The sequence below is a fragment of the Haemorhous mexicanus genome, chromosome 27 (assembly GCF_027477595.1).
Source record: "Haemorhous mexicanus isolate bHaeMex1 chromosome 27, bHaeMex1.pri, whole genome shotgun sequence".
In the NCBI taxonomy this organism is placed as follows: domain Eukaryota; kingdom Metazoa; phylum Chordata; class Aves; order Passeriformes; family Fringillidae; genus Haemorhous; species Haemorhous mexicanus.
Window position 1 is genome coordinate 3,921,739 of NC_082367.1, and position 22,696 is coordinate 3,944,434.

The 22,696-nt window shown below is 45.0% G+C and overlaps 1 protein-coding gene across 1 annotated transcript; it reads left to right on the forward strand.

Annotated features, from left to right (window-relative positions):
- The first annotated feature begins 9,370 nt into the window (after window positions 1-9,370).
- Window positions 9,371-19,607, forward strand: PSMB2 (proteasome 20S subunit beta 2). The gene is made up of 6 exons (XM_059868515.1): window positions 9,371-9,507; window positions 11,930-12,052; window positions 12,583-12,653; window positions 16,695-16,857; window positions 18,487-18,536; window positions 19,377-19,607. Exons 1-6 carry the CDS (start codon window positions 9,417-9,419, stop codon window positions 19,482-19,484), a joined length of 606 nt encoding a protein of 201 aa, XP_059724498.1. The 5' UTR covers window positions 9,371-9,416; the 3' UTR covers window positions 19,485-19,607.
- The last annotated feature ends 3,089 nt before the right edge of the window (window positions 19,608-22,696 follow it).

Sequence of the window (22,696 nt, forward strand, 5' to 3'; positions counted from 1 at the left end):
ATGCATGAGGAAAAATGAAAGGCAGGTGGGAGGAGGAGGGGAGCAGGGAGGAGGCAACTCCATTTTGAAGGCTGTCGGGGTGGTTTTCCCTTGGTGAGTTGTTATAATTTGGAGGCTCCTGCACACTGCAGCGTTCACACCTCTCAGACATTATTCACAGCCTGGTTCCAGCCAGCATCACGATGCTGTCAGACTATGTAGGATCCATGCTGCCTGCTGGAGCAGCTCTCTTCCTCCTCACCCCTTGGGACCACTGTAGGATGAGCTGAGGCTGCCCCACACTCCAGGTTCAGCACCCAGCCAGCTTCTCCAAATCCCCTCCATAGCTGATAGTTACAGGAAAGGCCCCTCTGTGCTAAAGAAAGCTCCATTTCAGCACCTTAAATACAGTTTCTTAACAAACAAAATCTGTATTTTCCTAATAATAATAATAATAATAATAATAATAATAATAATAATAATAAAAGAATTCCAGCCTTGGGGCATGTGGTGGGATGGCTGCAAGCTCATTGGAGCGTGTGTCCATTACCGTCCGCGCTCCAGACCCCAGTGCTTTATTCCAGGAGAGTGACTGACAGACCCTGATCGATGCTGATTTGGGTCTTAAATAAACACACTGGCCCTGGTTTGCTGGGAACAGCGAGGTGTTGGCATCTGGCTGACAGGCAGAGAGAGGCAAACTTTGCCAAATGGGCATTTCTTAGCAATATTTCCCTTTTTTGAAATTTTTTCCCTTCTTTTAGCACTATGCCATGGGAGCCAGGCAGAAGCTAGAACAGGGCAGTCAGGAAGGTTTCAGAACAGATTTATTTTGCATTTTATTCATTTAACTTGCATCTTCCATAAACATAGAAAGAAAGAAAAATAGAGTTCAAACATTCAAACAGAATTATGCTGCTAACAGTCACCAGATCAGACCATCAAGCAGGGAAAGGTGCTTCACTGCCGACAGCTGCTGTCAAGAGAAAAGCCCTTTGATAATTTGCTGAGCTGTGGCAATTCACATCTGCAAGAGCTGTAGAGCTCCAAGGAACCCCGAGCTTCTTGGAAATGTTTTTCACCAGCATCACGTAGGTCTTAAAATTACTGGAAATGGCACTTGAGACTTGAGTGACTGAGGCTGATACAGTTTGGAAAATATCACTCAGGTCATTTTTCTCACCCTTTGAACATGATTTTGTCAAATCAAACACTTCCCCAATGCCCATTTCTCCTTTAGTGCCATGTCAGATATCAAGAGTGAAACAGCAGCAGATAAAGTTTGCTGCTGCAACACCCCAAACACTTGTGTGCACCCATGTTCTGGTGGTGACCCTGTGGGGTGACTCTGTTATCTCCTCATCTCTGACCCTGCGTGCCAGCAGATTCCAGCCTGGGCAGAAATGAAGGTCACAAGTTACTGAGCCAATCTGGGAAAGAAATTCCAGGAGAGCAGATCGGGATTGTTTTAATTAAAGGAAAGAGGCAGGGGAAGGGGGGCAGAGCAACAATCGAGCAATCAAACAACATTTTTCCCTCATGAAGATGAACAGTTTGAGGTAGGATTAAGATGGCTGAAATTGTCTTTTTAAAGGAATGTAAAAATGTGGATGTTGGATGATTGACAAATAAAGGGCACTTTCCTTTAATTTAAATATGTTCCTAGTTTGTGCAGAATATGTTAATTTATACATTGCCTAAATAGCCAGTAGCTATTGTCTGTAAAACCACATCAGATCAGGGCAGCAGGGCAGTTAATGTACTGGCTGGATGTTATGGCTGGTCAGTGAAGCGATCCGAGCTTCCTTCCACTGGCTCCCAACCCCTAAATGGAATAGCTGAGCTGTAAAAAACTGCCAGGGGCATAAACTGAAGTTCATTCTGTCAGCCTTCAATAGGACAAGGCTCTCCTTCCCACAAGGACCCTCAGCCCCAGCCCAGCTCCTGCTCCTCTGTGACCTCAGAGCTGTTCCCCTTCCACTGGAGAGCCCTCCAAGCCCCTGTGCTCTCCACAGGGATGATTTCTTGGGGAACATACAGCCCACCCCAGGGTTCACAGCTTTACAGCACCTTCCCCTGACCCTGTGCTCCCCACCATGCCTCAGTTTCCCTGGCTGCAGGCTCTCCCCGACACTCCAGCCCAGCTCTCCTGGGGATTTGGTCACATCTCCTGTCTCCCAAGGTCCCACAGCAGCTCTTAGCCTCTCCAAAAAGTCCTGCTCTGCTCCTGCCATGCCATGACCTGCCCAGGGGTTCTCAGCTGGGCCTTCTGAGCAGCCTTGGGACGCCAGCTGGATTTTTAACCCTGACATTCAGCAGCCTCTGCTCCAAACAGGTCCAGACTGTGATCCATCCATGCCTGACCTGCCTCTTCCTCTGCCTTCATATGTAGCCATGACTTGGTCTGGTCTCTGGAGCAATTTTTAATGCAGAGAGGCTTCTAATTAACAGGGTTCTGAAGTTAATTAAAACAATCTCATTTAGATCACTCCATGAGTGCTCACAAGGGCAATGCTGCTTCTCTGAGCCTCCGCTCACCTCACAAATCACACCCCTGGGGCTGCTGTGTCTGTGGGAAGGGTCTGGGATGTCCCCTTAAAGGCTGCCAGGAACATGTTTGTCCAAGGACCAAAGGACTAGCATGGAAGTCCAGACTCCACAGACTCCAGGACCATGCTCCAGCCTTCCTGGGTCCTCCATTCCCCTCTGGGACAAAGCTGCTGTCTCCACAGGCGACTCCTAAAGAGAAAGTTTTGTCTCCCATGTCAAACCAAAACCAGCAACATTACGGACCCATCTTGTTCAAGAAAGGTCCATCCTCTGCATTCCCAAAGATCAGTCTGGATTAAGTTTAGAGTGATATGATAAGTAGTAATAATACTGCTGCCTTGCCCCTAATTATTTTCAATATAATTACGTACCCTCAAGAAACCTTTTAAATAGCACACTCTCCTCAGCGCTCTGGTCCAAGGGATTCATTTGTCTCAGGAAAGAAATATTCTTGGGGCTGAATCCTTCATTAGTCTTTCCTGGAGAGACTCTTGCTGAAGTCAGTGGGGTATGTGTGTCCCACTGGAGGATGTGGGGCTGTGCCTGCCTGGGCAGTGCCCACCACAGGAAGACTTTACAAGCCCCTCAGAATTTGGTTTCTTGGCAGCATAAAGAATTTGGCAGGGAAATAAAGTCTTTCACTAATACTTTCCTTCTGGAAAGTATTAGTGAAAGACTCAGTTTCACTGTCTTTTATCAGTTTATGCTTCCTTCTCTTGTGTTTGAATCCCACATAAGTGCTGCAGCTTCAGTGTGTGAAGGAAAAACAGGGAAGACACTCTAAGTCGGGGATCATACTGTGTAAGCAGGTGCAAATCAAAAGTGCACAACCTTCACATCACTGTGGTGCTCTGCCCCACCTGGAGATCAAAACAGGGAAGGAACAACAAAGCCAGTGTGCTTGGAAGGAAGGAATTAAATGCATACATTGAATTATTTATACAATATATTTTCAGGTGGTCCATTGTTTTTCTGAGCAAACTGACTTTTCATTCAGAGTGTGCTCAGGTGAGATCTTGTCTGTGGAACCCACATGGGTATAAAAAAAGATGTCCTTGACTGGATTCCCCACTGCCCCAGCTACCTGCTGCCCTCCTGTCCCATGGCTGGCAGCATGTCCAGGGTCTGGGATTCCTGTGTATGCCCACAGCTGTGGGATGGGATTTCCATACATGCCCACAGCCCCAGGACAGGATCCCAGCCCAAATCTATTCTGATGCATTCCCACTTTCCATGTTCAAACCCACGGGATGATCAAAGCAGGGTTCAGTTTGTGGCTTTTCAGCCATTCACAATCTTTTAAAGATGAAAAACCTCTATCAATGGATGCTTTCTTATGATCCTGTTTTATTTACTTGCTGGCACAGTGGCTGTGAGTCCACTTCAATTTTCATCCTGCAGAGACTCTTCTGTGCCTTATAGGGTGTCCTGAGCACTCCTCTGGATTTAGGGGTTATTCCTGGTGGATAAAGTGTCTGTGTAAATCAACATCTGCTTGACCCCCAGACCAAGGAATAGGACCCATGGCATCCCCAGTCTGCAACCCTGAAATCCTTTGGGGAAAGGGAGGACTCTTACTGGGAAGTGAAAGCCCAGCCCATCCCTCTCTGTGCATTCCCACACACCTGCATTCCAGACTGTCCCTTCTGTGCACCAGTGTCTGAAAATCATGGAGGGCTTTCCAAGGAAATTTCCTCACTGAAATAGTTAATGAGGACTGATCCCATCCCCCAGCTCTCTCCCCCCAGCTCGCCACCCCTCTGAAAAAAAATCAGAATAATAATTAAAAGATGCCTAGAAACGCTCTTGGAAGAGCATAAATTCTGAAGATGAAAGTAAATGATTAAAATAATTAAATACTTCAAGTTGACAAGCAGAAGCAGAATCTTGCCAACGGACATTTGTCGGTAATTAGTTAATTAATCCTAACACAAATTATAAGCCATAACAAACCAGTCAGGCTGAACACAGCCGGCTGTTCAGAATTAAACTTAGAAAAAGAAGGAGTGAGAGAAAGAAGAAAGAAAAGTTTGGAGATTCTTGCAGAAGGAAGATCTCCAGATCTGAAGGAAGATGCTGAGCAGGAGCTGGTGTCCCTCTGGGAAGGGCAGCCACGACAGGAGCAGGAGTTGGGCAGAACAGGGCTGTGTTCCCACCTGGCAGGAGCACAGTGGGGCAGGATGCATGGAACAGGCAGTACAGAGTGGGATTTGGGATTTCCACCCTTTTTCTGAGAGTAAATTCAGCACAAAAGCTTCCCAGCTCTGTTTCCCACTCTGCACTGGTACCAGTGTGCACTTGAGAACATCCTTGTCATGGGAATGAGCTGGTCTGGGCAGGTCTTTCAGGTCCACAGGCAAGTGGTGGCATTAATCCAGGGGCTTCTGGAAGATGTGTGGGCCATCTCTGTGGAGGGCTCAATCCTGGGGTACTGGGAGGGCAGCTGGTTTGCAGCTGCCCATTAACACCCTGAAAGTGTTTCTAGGACAGGCTGGAAAAGGAGGGTCAGTGCTAGGGAGCTGGGTCCTGCCAGGGAAACTCGGTGCAAATGACACCAGGACACGTGTGTGGTCAGCAGGGACCCAGTATGAGCCTGATGCCATCCAAATCACTGGGACTGGGGAAGACAGAGCCCTTGTGCGATGGGAAGAGGTTAATGAGCTGTGGGCTGGTTTCTCACCTCTGGTCACCTTGGCTCAGGTCCAATTTTCAGCCCTAGATTAAGTGAGGTTGGTGATCTACAGGCACAAGACGGTGACTGACAGCTCATCTGCGGCTGCACTGCTGTGTTCACACATCCAGCCGGGGCTGGGGAGGCACTGAAGGGCCAGGCTTTGCCCTTCCTCCAGCATGAAAAAGCTCTGGAGCAGCCAGAGTTGGTGTTCTCACAGGAGAGCACCTGCACATCCCTAGCACGGGGACACTGCTGGGTGACAGACTGGGCCAAATGACAGCTGGCAATGCAGCTTAAGTGAGAAATGGGACATACAGGTTGCAAATGGGCTTTTAACAGCACGGAAAAGAAGGCACGAAATGTTTTGAAAGAATAAACAGATACCAGGGAAGTGTGACTATCCCACAGATCCCACATTGTCGGAGGAGTTGCCAGTGACTGATGTGCCACGTCTGGGCACGTATCATGTGAGGGGAAGTACGAACATGTGAGTACACATGACCATCTCCTGATGTGATTTACAAGCAGAGGAGAAAGAGATTACTTACAAGACAATGAGAATTAACACTGAAGAAATGCAAGGCCCGTTTCTTTTGGCCCAAACTCCCTGAGTTGCCTGCACAGTGGGCTCCTATTTTCCATCAAACCCATCCAGAGCTCTGCTGAAGAGAAAGTTTCATCCGCATGTGCGTGAGCATGTGTACGCACGTGTTCTAAGTGTTTTGCATTATGTGAGCTCTGACCTTCAGAGGGGAACAGAAGGAATATTTTCCCCCCTGAGGCTAGAGTTGTCAGTGAAATGTCTGTCTTCCTTAATAATTTCAATCCGGGTGACAGGGGACAGGGCATTTTGCTCTGAACGAACGTACTGTAAAAACTGTCAGATAGAATTTGTCTCAAGAAGCAACATTTCTATCCATTCGGGGTCATAATTACAGGCATCTTATGACCTGTGGAGCAGCACATTTTTCTCAACTGAAAAAAAAGGAGTCCTAAAATAGGTGGTTTAGTCTTCTGCAGAGCTTTGGATTGAACCTAAATGGAATCTAACAAACAACAGTGATCTGCAGCAGAATGCTTTCTTCGTGTTTGCTGGCTGCTTTTTTAAATCCAGAACAAACTGTGCACTGAAGTGACGTGGCAGAAAAGAGGGACAGAAATTGCCGTTCACTGGGCTGGAGTAATGGCCTATTTCTCCTATATCCTGTCTCCTAACTGCCTGCCTCTCAGAATTTCCTCCATACTGACACTAGCCAGCGTCTTGTTAATGAACTGAATAAGTAACTAAATGGGTGATTAACCAAATGAGCATGACGATAATTTGATTGTGCTTTCCCCACTTTTAAAGCACAGGAAATAGTAAGAAAAGAAATCATTCAGTGACCAGCAGGAATTCAAAGAGTAAAGAGCTAGAGGAACTGGGGGAAGCTTTGACTAGATGTGGCTGTCAATAAATCCCCCACAGCATTGCAGAAATCTCTGGCTAAATATTTAGATTTCTTGATTTCTACCTCTACACAGGAGAAAAAAACTATTCATTGGTTTGAAGCAGCTTTTACTTTTATGGTTTGATTTTATAATTAGCAACAATCATGAAATTGATTGTCCTGCTGTTATGTGCAGTTCTGAGTCTCACACGACTCAGTGCTGGACATACTTTTGGGGTTAGCAGCCTGGGTTTGTGTAGCAGAGCCTGCAGCGCCTGCTGCTTTCCCACCTCACTGAGGTCTGAGTGACAAATCAGACTGGGAGAGGGAACCCAAGGTTACCACAGTGGGGAGATGGTCTGCACTGCTGGGGAGGGAGAAAAGTGAAAAAAGAGCATAATCCTCTACCCCACCCCAAGCAGACAATGGTGACCATGACAGAAGCACAGGGAAGGAGCATCCAGCTGAGGAGCAGGGCCCCATCTGGACTCTGGAATGCTCTCACCCTCAAATCAATCCTGCCAGAGATACAAACGTTAATCAGCTGTTGGCAGGGCAGGTTACAATCCATTTTCACCTGCACACTCTGATGGATGCCCAACAGGTGGAAGGAAAACACTCTGCAGTGAGCCTGGCAGTGAGGAGCAGAGCAGCTCTGGGAGGCAGAGGGATGCCTGTAAGGATTCACAGAGCCAGGCACTGACATTCCCTGACACGTTTGCCAAGAATGAAGACCCTTGGAAGGAGTTTTGTTGGTGGTGGGCAAGGACAGTGTCTGCACACTGATGTTAGCCTGGGAAATGTCTGAAGGGAAATGGGGCACCCCAAGGTCAGAACAATCCCTCTGCAATGCTGCTGTGCCCCTGAAAGCAAGCACTGAAGGGAGATGCCCAGCCTGCTCTGCATGCCAGGAGAGCCAGGCTCAGGATTTAAATCCCACTGACAAACACCTCCGTTCAGGTAGTGTTCTAACACTGTCAAAATAAACATGTGAAAGAGATTCTGTAGCTTTGCTCAGTAAAAATTCAGCAAAAGCTGCTCTCCAGGCATTTTAGTGGGAAAGACAGAGCCAGACTTGGCACCAGGATTGCCACAGGATGGGCATGGGATGAATAAGGCAAAGCTTGTCCCAGCCCATCCCTCAGGGGAATCTGTTAAAAGGCACCATGTTTAAGCCTATGGAAAGTCAGTTCCAGAAGCTCTGTGGAGCCCAGACAGGGAGATTAGGAGCAAAGCCCCGTGTAAGCCTTGCAGGGTTCATATTGGGGTTGGTGATCCGAAACACACGCTCCAGCAGCTGGAGAGAAGCTCAGTGAATCAAGACATTTTATTCCCATCCACTGTGTTACCCTGCCCTGTGATCTCCTAAATCATTTCTCCTCTCTGCACCTTCATTTCCTGCACCTGAAACAGCAGGAACATGCAGATTCTTTTCTCTTCTTCTCTGGCAAGCAGGAGCTCCTGCAGGAAACTTCATCCAGGTATTCCAGTAACTGTAACGTCATCTTTACTAATGTCACATTGAGAGACAATAAAGGACAAAAGCTGGTGCAAGCATTGCTCAAACAATCCCTGGAATGACAAATCCCTCCTATCCCACCATCCTGGGTCACACCACAGCCCCACACTGGTCATATGAGATGGAGACTGAGCAGAAAGCTGAGCCCAGATCCCTCAGGACACCATTTCCCAGCCCACGGTAGCAGCAATGCACCCAGGAGGGCTCAGCATAGCCCTTCTGGAAGGAGAACAGGATATTGGGATCACCAGATTGGGAGACAGAGGTAGGCCTGGGATTGTCTCTTTGGCTGTGGGGAACCAACTTCCAATGGGTTTGGGGCACATGGACACTGTTCATCCCCCTGTGCTGGCAGTGCTGGGCTGCACGTTGGATCCCGGGGCAGTTCTGGGCCCTTCACGGCCAGAGAGACATTGAGGGGCTGGAGCATGTCCAGAGAAGGGAACAGAGCTGGGGAAGCATCTGGAGCGCCAGGAATGGCTGAAGGAGCGGAGGGGCTCAGCCTGGAGAAAAGGAGGCCCAGGTGGGACCTTCTGGCTCTCCATAACTCCCTGACAGGCAGGTGGGTGAGGTGGGGACATCTCTCCTATGGTGAGACAAGTGAGCTCAGTGAAGGACAAGAGGAATTGGCCTCAAGCTGAGACAGAGGAGATTCACATCAGATACTGAAAAAAATTTTCACTGTTTGCATGGTCAGACATTGGAACAGGCTGCCTGGGGAGGTGGTGGAGTCACTGTCCCTGGAAGTGTCCAAGAGGAGCTGGGTGATGTGGCTCCAAAGGCAGTGCTGGTTGAGGGACTGAATGATCTTAAATCCAGCCTTGATGATTCCGTGAGAATCTTATACATGGATTCAGAACCTGGGGGCACGGTGGCCTGAGAGTGACCTGGGAAGTCTTTCCAACCTAAGTGCCTCATTCAGCCATTCTGTGTCTCTGGGATCTTTTCTACCTTTAACCACCCCGTTATTCCAAAGGGATGGAATTTGACCTCCTCAGATTCGAGGCCACCCCGTCCTTTTATTCCAAAGGGATGGAACCCAACCCTCTCAGATTCGAGGCTACCCTCTCCTTTTCCACCTTTAACCACCCCGCTATTCCCAACCGATGGAACTCTTCCCCCTCACATTCCCACCTCTCCCCCCCCTCCCCTCCCCTCAGGGCTCCACGGCCCCGCGCGGGCGGCGGCTCTCGCGAGCGGTGACGCCATCGGCGCGCGCGGGCGCGCAGGCGCGGCGGGGCGGGCCGGGCCGCGCTGTGTCACCGCCATGGAGTACCTCATCGGCATTCAGGGCCCCGACTACGTCCTGGTGGCCGCGGACACCGTGGCGGCCACCAGCATCATCCAGATGAAGCACGGTGAGACCCTGGAAGGCGCCGGGGCTCCGTGCTGAGCCCTGGCCCGGGAGGGTGTCGCAGGGCCCCGTGCGCGCCCGCGGTGTGCGCGGTTGGGGTGCGGCGGGCCCGCCGCTCGGGCTGAGGGGAGGCTGTTCCCGGGGAGGTTTCTGGCTTTGAGCGCTGCCGGGCTCTTCAGGGAGGTGTAGTGGCTGTAGGAAGTGCCGGGCGGCCTCTGGAGCGTGGAGCCGCTTGCTTCGGGTAAAGTCCCCAGTCGTGACCGAGTGTGAACGCTCTGCATTGGGTTATCAGCTTAATTTACCTGTTCAGGTGAGCGTTGGCTTGTGATCCCAAACCTCGCTCTGCACAGCAATGTAAAAGTGTTTAAAAACTGCACAGGGATAACGATGTGTGACAGGAGGTGCTCATTTTTGCCTAAATCACTGATAAAACGTAATTAATGGGAGAAAAGGCATTATGGGGACTTAAAGTATCAGTGAAATTCACAGCACAGGGGGCAGGAGCCAGACTGAAACATGGCTTTTGTTTCTTTGTATGGTAAAACATCTGGGGCATCACCAAGTCTCTGGAATTCTCTAAAATCAATTTTTCTTCCTGCTGTTGCAATGACCTAGACTGAAGCTTGTTCTATTCTAAAGACTGTGCTTTAGTAGCTCTTTAAAAAAAAATTGTAGAATAGAGCATTGCTAGATCTGTACAAATGAATATAAATAAATCTATATAAAAATGTTATAGCACTGCTTTTACATCAAATATTTCACTTCAAGTCTGTGATAGCCAATTGGAGCAGTGTTAGAGGCTGTGGTACATACAAAGCTGGTGTACAAAGCATACAAAATAAAAATTGAATCACTTTAAATAATGTTTTGTAAGTTAATGTTGCTTCTAAGTAGGTTTGTTCACAATGTTTAAGAAATATGTACTTTGAACATAGGATTTAGTTGCTTTTGCAGAGGTGGGGGGACCCATAAATTTCAGATCTATATTTAGCCATAAATTTCAGATCTATATTTAGACTATTTATTTGTAAATCACTTTCAGCCTGGAGAAGTTTCGAGGTGACCTGATTTCCCCTTCCAGTACCTGAAGGGAGCCTGCAGGAAAGTTGGAGAGAGACAATTTACAAGGGCCTGGAGTGGCAGAACAGAGGGAATGGCTTCCCACTGCCAGAGGGTAGGGTTAGATGGGATATTGGGAAGGAATTGTTCCCTGTGAGGGTAGGCAGGCCCTGGCACAGGGTGCCCAGAGAAGCTGTGGCTGCCCCTGGATCCCTGCAAGTGTTCAAGGCCAGGTTGGATGGGGCTTGGAGCAACCTGGGACAGTGGAAGGTGTCCCTGCCCACAGCAGGGGATGGGCTTTAAGCTCCTGTCCAGCCCAAACCAGTCTGGAATTGCAGGGCTGGGCAGTGGCAGTGGCTTTCCCTGAGCTCCAGACAGCAGCTCAGTGCTGTGATGACTTTTGACATCATCTTAGAGGATTGTGACACTCGGTGCTGGCCTTGCAGCAGAGATTGTTCAGCACCATTTGGTGAGCTGGAGGGGAAGCTCAGAGGTGGAGGCTTGGTGTTTGTGCAAGCCCTCAGTGGAGAAAAGGGATTTTCCCTTCACTCCAGCAGCTCTTCAGTGTCTTGTGAGAGGAGATGCTGTGAGCACAGGATTGTCTTCAGCACTGTCATTGCAACAGCTTGGATCCCCTCAAGACCAACTTAAAACTGTTTTAAACTGCACTTACATCTAAAAATATGGATTGTTTTTCCTTAATTTCCTGCTTATAAGTCGGCTTCTTTATGATTTATAATCATTACTTTAATTTTTGTTCTATTTGGTAGTTTGGTTTGTTTTTTTCCTCAAAAAATGACAAGCAAAAGAAATGTTTCTGGAAAAGCTTCATTCATGTAAACTTCTGGTTTTTGGGACTGCTGGATATAAGTAAAAGGGCATCATTTGACATGGAATTTGTTTCTGGATTTCCTAAGATTGATTTTGCTCAATGTGTTGATATTTCTGCTTTATATAAATTATTTGCTTCAGTTGCAGAATATTTGAATAAAGTTGAATAGTCACTGAGCAAAATTCTTACTCCTGATCCCAGGAAGCAAAACCGTATGCTTTGAACACAATATCTGTGTGAAGCTTTATTCTTTCCTACCTTGCTTCTAAGGTAGGAAATACTATATATTTTTGGAATGCCTCCCTTCCTGAAGGGCTGTGTTTCTCTTTGACAACTCTTGTGTTCTGTGTCACCAGCTGTGAGACACCAAATGTCAGTCTGTGCACAGAAGAGCTTTTTACTGGTGCTCCAGGTCATGATGCAGTTCTCCAAATCTCTTTCTTGCTTCTGTAAAGTCCTATTGTGGCAGGATATTGGCAAAATAATTTATTCTTCCTTGTGACCATGGCACTCAATGTTACTTTTCTTTGCCTAGACCATGACAAAATGTTTAAGATGAGTGAAAAGATCTTACTGCTGTGTGTGGGGGAGCCTGGAGACACGGTGCAGTTTGCAGAATACATCCAGAAAAATGTTCAGCTCTACAAAATGAGAAATGGTGAGTGAAGCAGGACATGAGCAGAGCTAAGGGTGGTTTTCAGGTGAATGTTGGTGGAAAGTGCTGTTCTCAAACCTTCTGTGAAGATTCCTGCATTTTTAGTGTCCAGCAAAGGTGATAATTCAGGCAGGATGCAGAAATAGAGTCTGGATTGTACAGTATAAATTAAATGGTTTATCCAAATCCTAGCAAACTTCTTTGCAATATAAATGACACAAATATTTTGCTGACAGACTTACTATTCTCTAAATATGTCCATTGCATGCTAACTGTCACCAGGGCTTCTGATATATTGGACAAAAAAAGTCAAGCTACATGTCCTTAATACTTTAATTTTTTGAAGCCATGTATTTCTGTGGTTCTGTGTTTATGCTTGTAGCTTTCAGAATAAACCAGAATTAGACAAAAGGCCCTACATTTTGTCACTAAAGAACATTTTGTTATTTCAGAGAAGGCATGGGAAGGTGGGAGGTGAACCATGAGTGGTTTGGGCTGTTACCAAATAAATATTTGTCACATTTCTTCTCCAGGTTATGAATTGTCTCCCACTGCAGCTGCAAACTTCACCCGGCGAAACCTCGCGGACTATCTCCGGAGTCGGGTGAGTAAAGCTGAGAGATTTTGGCACAGGCTTCCAGGGAGCATTTCCATCCTCAAATAATGGAGTCTGGAAAGGTGGGAGCTGCTGTCTTCAGTGATGAATTTGGAACTGGCTGCTCAGGGGTTTAGGGGAGTCAAGGAACAGCTGAATGTTGCATTCAGTGCTCTGGTCTGGGGAACAAGGGGTTGATGGGTCACAGGTTGGACTTGATGATCTTGCAGGTCTTCAACATCACTGATTCTGAGATTCTGTGAGTTCATACTGCTGAAATAATGTCTTAGTAAAATAGAACTTGATTTGCTTATTTTAAAAACTTATCACATCACTTATCAATAACTGATACAGCCATCGACTTAAAATTCCAGCCTTGGGCCCGATAAATACTTTGTCACACACTGCAGACATGAAGTGAATTAAACTTCTTGAACATCGAGATAAGGTTGTGGGTTTTCATGCAAATGCTCCAAATCCGTTTAATCTTCTTGGAAAATGATTTCATAGAGCAAAGCTGTTTGATGTACTTAGGAAAACAAGTGCCTTTTGTAAACAGCAACATGAGGCTTTTTGGTAAATACCACATCCAAGTTGGGGTTGTGTTTTCAAGTTACTGAACTGCAATTAGTGATGTTTCCCAGGGTGTTTTTTTTCAAAGTATGAAAAGCTGCTGTGAGGGGGCAAACAAACCTTTAATGATCTAAGGTTAGGAAGCATTTCATTGAGAAGAATGTAGTGTGCTACATGAAAGAAAAGAGGAAGAAAGAGGATGTTGAGAATGAAGTTGTTCAGCTCTTTCAAGGATAGAGTGGGGGTTAAATTGTGTTGCTGTTCTGACAGTGCACTGCTCAGGCCTGAAATCAGGTTTTACAGTAGCAAATAAAGGCCAGTATTAACCTCAGAGATGTATTGTTGAGAATTACACATGTGGAATGAGAGTTCTTCCAGAACTCATGCACAGGAACAGCCAGAGATTATTGTTCTGATTTCTGATATGGATCACAGCTGCAGGTAGAAATTTTTCCTCGTGGGTCTCTTCCAACTCAAGATATTCTGTGATTCCACACTGCTCTTCTGGTTTAAATGACTTCATCCAACGGCATGGCTGGCAGGTGATGGTTGGCAGTGATGCTGTTTGCTTTAGCTTGTGTTGAGGTGTGATTTGGAAGGTCTGTATGTGTTCTGTGCATTCCTGTGCAGTTCTGGAGGCGATGTGAAGGAGTGATGCTGTTGGAGCCTGGCCCTGGTGCTGATGGCTCATCTCAGGGACATGACCTGCACAAATAAGTCTGAGTGTCCTGTCCCCTTTCAGCAGAGGCAGCTATGTCTTACATATGATTTAAAGTACCTTTAACAGGCTTTTGGGTAAACCTGCCCGTCAGGAGGCAGCACTGATGTGGCACCTTGTCTTCCTCCGTGCCACATCCCTTGGGGCCTGATCCTCTGTGTGGCTCCACTCCTTGCTGAGCCCACGCCTGTCTTCCAGCTCACCTTTTCCAGATGGGCAGCAGCGTGGGGAGGACCCTGGCAGAGGCAGATGTGTTTATTTACTGGAGACAAAACACTGCTCCGGTGCAGATGGCAACGCCCCAGGGCGCGCGGCGCTCTCTGACACTGCTGTCACACTACACTGATCTCCACATTGCAGGCAGAAGCTTTTTTCTCTAACTTAGCACTTCATGGTTTGTTTATGGCATTTAGAATTTTACAATACAAACCTTGCTGTTGGAGTTGGTTTTTTTCCTGTGAATTTTGTTACATTTTCATGATAATGTGTGCGATACCAGAAGGATTAATGCTGGTGCTTGAAACTGCATAAGGGATTCCTGGAGGCTACTAATGTAATCGTGTGGATCATGAAAATAAAAATTAAAAGGTAAAACATGCCAGTGTCTCCTGTTAGGAGTAGGAAAATGGTTGAGAAGTAAAAAGTTTGGTGGGGAAAAGTTAGGTACAAAAATGTTTGGTGCATTGATCTCACTGCTGAGGTTGTGTGTGTGGGGGGAAGTAGGAAAAAAAGCCCCCTGCCCTCCAAAGGTGATGAAGTTCAGTCTCTGATTGTGATGCTGTTTAATTATAGGTGACAGGGTCTGGCTGGATTCCAAAGGCAGCTTTCAGCTCCTCTCCCCATGTCCACACTTGGCAGGAGGCTTCCTTGCTCCCACCTTTCCCCCCTCGCTGTGACTTTGGCTTCCGCCAGATGTCACAGGGCTGTGTCACCACCGAGCTGGGGTTGGGCTGTTTGGCACAACTGTGCTCTTCAGCTGTAAATTCTGAACAATTTCACACATCTCCTAATTGCTGTTGTTATTTTAAATCAAACAGCACCAAGTGCAAAACTGCTTGGGATGAGAAATGGTGCTTCTGTAGGAAGGGAAGTTTGGGTTAAAAATAATGTCCTGGGGTGTTAGTCACTCATTTGATGGCCCTTTAACAACACCAGCCTTGTAAAGAGTTGAGAATTGTTGGCATGGACCGAGTTACAGAAGTCAAGGAAGGAATGGACAAAAGGAATGGGATGCAGAAGAAATTCCAGTCCCAGCATTGAGGTGTTATGCTGCAAATTTCATTTATAATCATGGAAGTAGTAAATAGATTATGTATATTTGCTAATGTTTAAATCCTGCATTTCTAGAATAATAAGGCAGGGGGGATAATTATTTATATTTGAGTTTTAAGAAGTCTCAGAGTCCATTAGCAGGAGAACTTAAAACTGAAAATCAGTTTACAGATGGGTTTAAGTCTGTATAACACCATTTATTTATGGTTGAGTATCTCGCATATGCCAATGTTGGTAATTCCAAGTCACACAATAATTTGAGTGATCTTGTGTCATGGCTCTTAAATATCAACTTGTGTGATGTTTCAGAATAAATAAATGATGAAATACAGACTAATTAAACCAATACAGCTGCATGGTAACTTCTTTCCAAATATTCTTGGATGCTTTGAAGATTAAATCACACAATTTAAAGTGATGTTTTATATATAACTGTAGCCTGCTTTATTCTTTCATACTGTCTGAAAGTAAAAATATAGTGGTGTGTGTTTTTTTTTTTTTTTTTTTTGGTGTGTGTGGAAATTTACTGTATAGGGTATCAAAATGGACTTTTCCTATGATGCAGTTAATGTTTTGGCTTTAGGGTGAAATTTTGTTTGCTTTTTTAATCTGGTAGTTGCATCATCATTTTTTTTTCTTATTTTGTTGCTTTGTTGATCCAGGTTTTCCAGCAGTTTGGAGATATCCTGTTAGTACAATTAATTTAATAAGAAACATTGTGTAGATATGGAAATACTGGAAGTATATAAAAGCTGCTTTTAAAAATACATACAATGCCCAAATTTTTTCTGATCCTGTGTTTAAAAATAATACAGTGCATGTGTGTTTCATGGTTTTACAAAGTACAGATCTTGGAAGGAGATATAGGAGAAGAAGAGATGTCTGATTTATTCATGATGGTGGAACACTAAACCCAGAACATGGAGTAAACTGCCAAATATTAAAGATTAAACTCGGTACATGCAATAAAAACCAAATTGCCAGTGAACAGGACACTGTGTGTAAGTGCAGTGTGTGAGAGCTTTCATACGTGCTGAGACGGGCCGTGCTCACTGGGAGGGGGAGTGGGAAGAGAGCACAGGGCAGGTTAAATGAACAAAGAGTTCTTAGAAACTGCAAAATGTTCACGTTGTGCTCACGTGTCAGCAGTAAAAATCCACAATTTTTATGTTGAGGTGAAAGAATCTGGCGTGAAAACTTCATTCAAGTTTTTTAAAGTTTGAGTGTGTTGTGAAAGCTGTAAAAACCCCCAAATACACGGGTTTTCAAGAGAATAAGAGTTCTATGTTTTTATTTGCTTGTGCAGTCCATGTTACCAGAAGACCTGATCACTTTTAGCTTGAGAATGTGCTGCAGACAGGACTGATGTAGCATTTTTTGATAAGGAATTGGGTAATCTGTTCTGCTGCTGTTTCCTGGTGCATGGGAAATCAGGATGCAAAGATTTGCTGTGAGGGCTCTAACAAAAACATCATTTCTCTTGGCAGACCCCTTACCATGTGAACCTTCTCCTGGCTGGCTATGATGACCACGAGGGCCCTGCCCTGTACTACATGGACTACCTGGCAGCTCTGGCAAAGGCTCCTTTTGCAGCACATGGATATGGAGCATTCCTTACCCTTAGCATCCTGGACCGCTATTACAAGCCAGGTGAGTGGAGCCACTGGACAGGAAAATTTTTCCTGCTTCAATTTAGGCCTTGAGTTTATTAACCAGTGAGACTGACATTTGCTGAATCAGGTGGCCTTGCTGTGGTGCAACAGATTGGAACTTGACTTTTTGTTAGATAAATGGAGCTCGAAAGGTTGCCTTTGGTTTTGCTAGCATGGTAACAGAAAACTAGTCAACTCCTTAATTTTTTTTTCCTGTTTGCAGCATAACAGACTGGGAGTAAAGGACATTTCAGTTATTCTAAAATATGATTAGACTTTCCTGGACCATTGGCAGCTGGGAGTCTGCTTTTAATAAATAACAGTTTGATAGCTCTATCTTCTTGCTTGTCTGTTGGCTCTGACATGTACATTTTCCCAGAGTATCAGTATTCAGAGGTCAGTCCCAGATCCTGTTGCTCCATGTCTTGGATTGGCTTTGTGTATGATAAATTAAAAACATTCAAATTAAAAGATATTCCTAGCAAGATCATCTCCAGCACTCTGAAGTGGTAGTGATGAATCACAGAGTATGGAATGGTTTAGGTTGGAAGGAACCTTAAAGCTCATCTCATTTCACCTCCTGCCATGGGCAGTGACACCTTCCACCATCCCAGGATGCTGGCCAACCCGGCCATGGACACTTCCAGGATGGGGCAGCCACAGCTTCTGTGGGCAACAGAGAGGTTTTAGTATTCACAGTTCTGTGCACTTGGCAGCTGCTCATCATAACTCTTGCACATGTTTGTACCTGTCTAAGCTTTTGGTTTTAGCATCATAATCCAATGCCAAGAAAGATACATGGCCCCATCCCCACTGTGCAGATAAGGAAATGTGCAAAGCATGGAATATTGTTAATCTGAGATCTTTGGCTTTAGCTACAAACTATTTGACTCCTGTGTGCAAAGCTGAGTTTAAGTTATTATCTCTGCACTGAGATTAGAAATCCTTTCATCTGCCTCCTTCAAGAAATGTAGCTATAAACTGATCATTTTCATTTAACTTGCCCGAGCAGTGGATGCTGGTCTGGAACAAAGCCTAGAAAGAAGTTTTAGATCCACCAACCCTGTTTGTTTTCTAGTCATGTCCCTCAACAATCTATTGTTCCATTTTCACCATTCCTTGTGGAACCGAGGGAAATAATGAACTTCATTGTCATGGCTTGTCACCCCTATAGAGTGCTGGATTTTATCCTGAAGTGTGAGAATAGCAGGAGCATCCCACACGTGCCTTGCCCTTTATTGAGTTCATACCCAGCAGGAACATCACACTAAACCCATCTCCACCTCCTGCCCTGGCCTCGCAGCCGGCCAGGGCAGCTGGAGCTGATTTAGAGCTGCAATAAACTGCAGGAGAGGGAGGTGGCTGGGCTTCTCTGAGCCAGGCCCTGGCCATGGGAGGCAGAATTCCGTCATGCTTCCCATTCCCTGTAACAAATCGATTCTCAATGGCTTGTTGGGGCGTGAGCACTGCAGTGCAGGGCGTCCTCGGGACATCTGGAAAGTGTTTTCTGTGAGCTTGGAAGGAGAGGTTTTGGTGCTCAGCTGAAAAGTTGTTTAAATTTAATAAAAGTTTCTGTGGAGAGAGATGGCCTCTAATGAAATCAATCTGTGGATGTTTTCCCTTTCAGGTATCACACGTGAGGAAGCTGTGGAGCTCTTAAAAAAATGTCTAGAGGAGGTGAGTTGCTGAACTCAGGCCCTGATGCTCCTGAGAAAGGAATGTTTGTTTGCATTCATTCGCTGATACTTTCCTGTTCCTCTTGTCACGTTTCTTGCTGCCTTTGCCAGAAGGGCAATAAAGGCACTGGCCAGATGTGGAATAGCTACTGAGGAAAAGGATTTACAGGCAGTTGCATTGCCTTTGCATGGTTCATGTCCTCCAGAACGTAAACTTGAGCTTTTTGCATGCTTAGCAAAATACTGATCCAGACTTTTTCCTCTTATGTTTCTTCTGAATGTACTGCAGCATACTTGTCACTTGTGTTACACTTAGGAGCTCTTAGAAGCATATACTAATTCTTTTCCAGCTTGTGAAGTGATACCTGAGGTAAAGCCTTGACCTTAAAGTTCATGACCAATTTTAGTGTCAACATTAGACTCCAGACATTTCAGACACCAAGGCTTTTATTGTAGGAAAATAGTCTTTATCCTTGTCTTTAAGAGATTGATTTGAATGTAGATTTGAATCATGAAGAAGTGCTCCAAAGAGGTCCTGTTTGAAGTATCTTGGTGATATGTACACTTTGTGTCCAAAATTTTAGCCCACTCTAGTTTTCCTGTTAAAATGTCTTCCTTGTTAACAGGCCTGGCTCTTTTACATCTCTCCCCAAGGCTGGTCTAATGTGGACCATCTTACAACAAACTCCCACTAATTCACTCTGAGCAGTGAAAAAACCCACTCTAGTTCCTAATATTTCAGGTCACTAGAACCAGGATGGAAATTTAAAGTATTCTCTTCTCTTTGGTGTAAGCTTTAAGTGAATCTCATTTCTTCTGTCTTTTTGTCTTTGCTGAACAGCTTCAGAAACGCTTCATCCTCAACCTGACCTCCTTCAGCGCCCGGTTCATTGACAAGGAGGGCATCCACGAAGTGGACAATATACCCCTTGCCAAAGTGGAGTCCTAACCCCCAAATCTTGCTTCAGCAATCTTCTTGTTTTGTTCTCTCTTGGTTTTTTTTTTCTATTCATTTGAAGTACATGAGTAATGTACTGAGGTGGGAGCTCGAATAAAGCCTGACATTTATATAGCCAGTTTTATCTTTTTATTCCACTGATCCTTCCTAAGAGGATTTGAGTAAATTGTTCCACAGCGAAAGTGAAACTTGATTTACAGTTCATGGGGGCACATTCAGGTTATTTATCTTTCCTCTTCTGAGATTTTACTGCTCTCCAAATTTCTTATTTGTGGGAAAATTGTTGTTTTCTAGATGACATTGTGCTGTCATCCCTCTCATCACTAAAGCTCATCAAACCCCAGGCAAGTGGTCCCTGCCAAACATGCAGCATCTACATTATTTTTTCAAAGATGTTACCACTCTTTGCTGTATAAAATATTAATCAGGTTTTCAAAGACTTAAGTTGCTTTTGATAGAGTTTTTTTTTCACTTGAATTAGATTGATACAAAGGATTCCAAGTAGAACAGATTTTGAAATTCACTTTTAACTCACCTGGCAATGGTTCTGTTACTGGGAAAGGGCATTTTGCTGGCACAGTGGGTTCATAACTACATTAAATAGAATTTAAGTAGTATTTAAAATAGAAACTAATATAGCAATTGTGTGATGTTTCTTAATTGATGTGTCTGTATATTTAGAAGTACATGAAAGCAGTTCAGTGAGAAATTAAACTGCAGCACTCCTCATAAATCTTTGAATTACTCTCAGCTAGCTAGAGCTTTGTTTCCTTGAGAATAATCCCTGATGATCCATCTAGGCTCAAGATGCTGCTTCCCTATAAAACCCCCATTCATGGAACAGCCTCAGATCATTATCATGTGCCTGATACTTGTGGTCTGCCCAGAAGTGATAATTCTGAGAACAGTTTTTAGTGTGACTCCTTCCCTACTTGAATTGGATTAAAATTGCTCTGGGTGCTTGTTTTATGTTTGAATAAGCTCAGAAAAAGAATCTTGGAAGTAGGGTAGATGTGTACAGGATAGTGTGCAGGCTGATAGTTGTGTGTTGTGGCACAACACCCAAGTTCTCAGCTGGAGAAGGTGAGTGACAGACTGAACTGTTAATTTGTCTAAGCTTTTTGGTCTTAGTGGTCTGTTTGAGAAAGTTTGTTTCTTCCCAAAAAAAAGTTGTCAGTCTTAAAGTATTCCTGTCTTCTGGAATGGATGAGAACTGGATGAGACTGAGACTTGCTTAATGACACAGAAGAAATTTGCAGCTCCAATGCCTTAACTCACCCTGCCTCTTAAATCTAATTCTTCCCTGGAGTCCCATCAGGCTTTGTAGTTTAATTCTTCCCAGAATGAGTTTAATTACAGCTGGTTTTGCTGTAATGGCTGCAATGGCTTTTATTTAAGGCCAATGGCACAGAACTCTAAAACATTTTGCTAAAACTCACTTTATCTCTTGAAAACCTTTTAAACTTTCACACTCAGCAGTCCCCAGCCTGATGATTTCCTCTTGGCAGGTCACATTTAACACGAGCAGAGTTGGAGCGTTGTCGTTCCGCCACTGAAATCTCACCCCTTCGTGTTGCATTAATGTACTTGTTTAGCTTAATGCAGCATCTCTAATTTATTTTACCACTGATGTTGAATGTTTTTGCAGGTTTCTTGTCTCATTTCAAACTCATCACTGCAGAGGGGCTGAGCTGATGTGATATTTTTGTCACTGCATATCAAAGCAGCAATGCCTCTTCATTGGAGGGATTCATTGTTCAGACACCAAACTGTGGTGTGGAGCTTTTGGATGATGTGAGCCTGGCAGAGAATCTGCCTGTAGTTTTTATTGGCACCTATTTGCATGCAGGTGATTAATAAACATAAAACAATTATTCTCTGGTTGGATCCAGGTTGGAGTGGAACATATGTTTTGCCCAAGGGCAGGGCCCAGGATCTGAATCCCCCAAGGAAAGGAAGATCCAAGGGGCTGCATCTGAAGCCAATGGAGCAGCAACCTTGAGGAATGAATAAATACAGCCCTTGATTCCAAACCAGGAACAAAAGAACTGGCCCATGATGAGATTGGACTGTAGCCTCTAACAAAGAAGATTTTTTTGAGGACTTTCCAAGAATTCATACTTTTTAAAGAAAGTGTGATACTTTTGCTGTATAATTTACTTTTTAAAATGTGCTGATACTCAAATTCAAAAGGCAGTTTTTATTTTTGACAGTATTACATGGAATCTGAAAAAACAATATTTAAGTTAATGAAAGAGTAGAAAACTTCTTACCTGCTTCACGTTTAGCCCTAAAGCTTCTGAAAACCATATTTTGCCTGGAATCCAGGAATCCCTTTTCAAAAGAATTCACCTCCCCATTTGTATTTGTCATGACAGACCTCTTTCATAAGAAATCTCTGAAATAATTGAGCACTGCAAGAAAATACTGCTTTGTACTAATTTTTGTGGTTCATATTATGAGAAATGAATGTAGTAGTCAAGGTACCTTGTTCCTGGGGCACTGTGGCCACGGTGAGCTGCTCTGCCTTGCCTTGCCTGGTAATTCTGACCATATGTTTCACTCTCAAAGCCTCAGGGCCCAAAGAGTTAACAAGGCCCTTTTTCTCGTGTTAGGTTTCCTGTTTAAGGATGGTCTTTTCCTGGGGAGCAGATCATCACCAGCTCATCTCTCCAGAGCTTGGAGTTAGCTCCGAGATCAGTTTACAGATTCTCTGTGCCTTAGGCCACATTGGGCTGGGAGTGCTTTGCTGGAAGAGGAATGTGAGCGTAGGTGCAGTGCTCACAGGGCTTTTTCTTGGTGTTAATTACACCTTCCATGGAAGAAAATCTGTGTTTTGGGAGAGACCTCCCTGTGACCAGAAGCATTGGCCCAGAGGAGCCATCAGAGCTCAGCTGCCTTGTGGAATTGGTCTCACAGAAATTTGTAATGGTGCCAAGGCAGTTCTGCTGCCTAAAAGTGACTCCACAACTCAAAAGTCCTCCCTGAGTGAAGTGACAGCCAAGCAGGGACATCAATCAAAAACTGAAATGCCTGGAAGGTGAAACTGTCTCCCATGCTGCTGTAATTCACTTTTGTGGGGAGCTGCTGGTGAGGGGGAGCCCCCCAGGCTGATTCATCTTCCTTTCCCCAGGGTTTCTTCAAGAAATCCATGGCTCTGTTCTGTTAAACCAAGAGATGCTCCAGCCCTGGGCAGGTGAGCA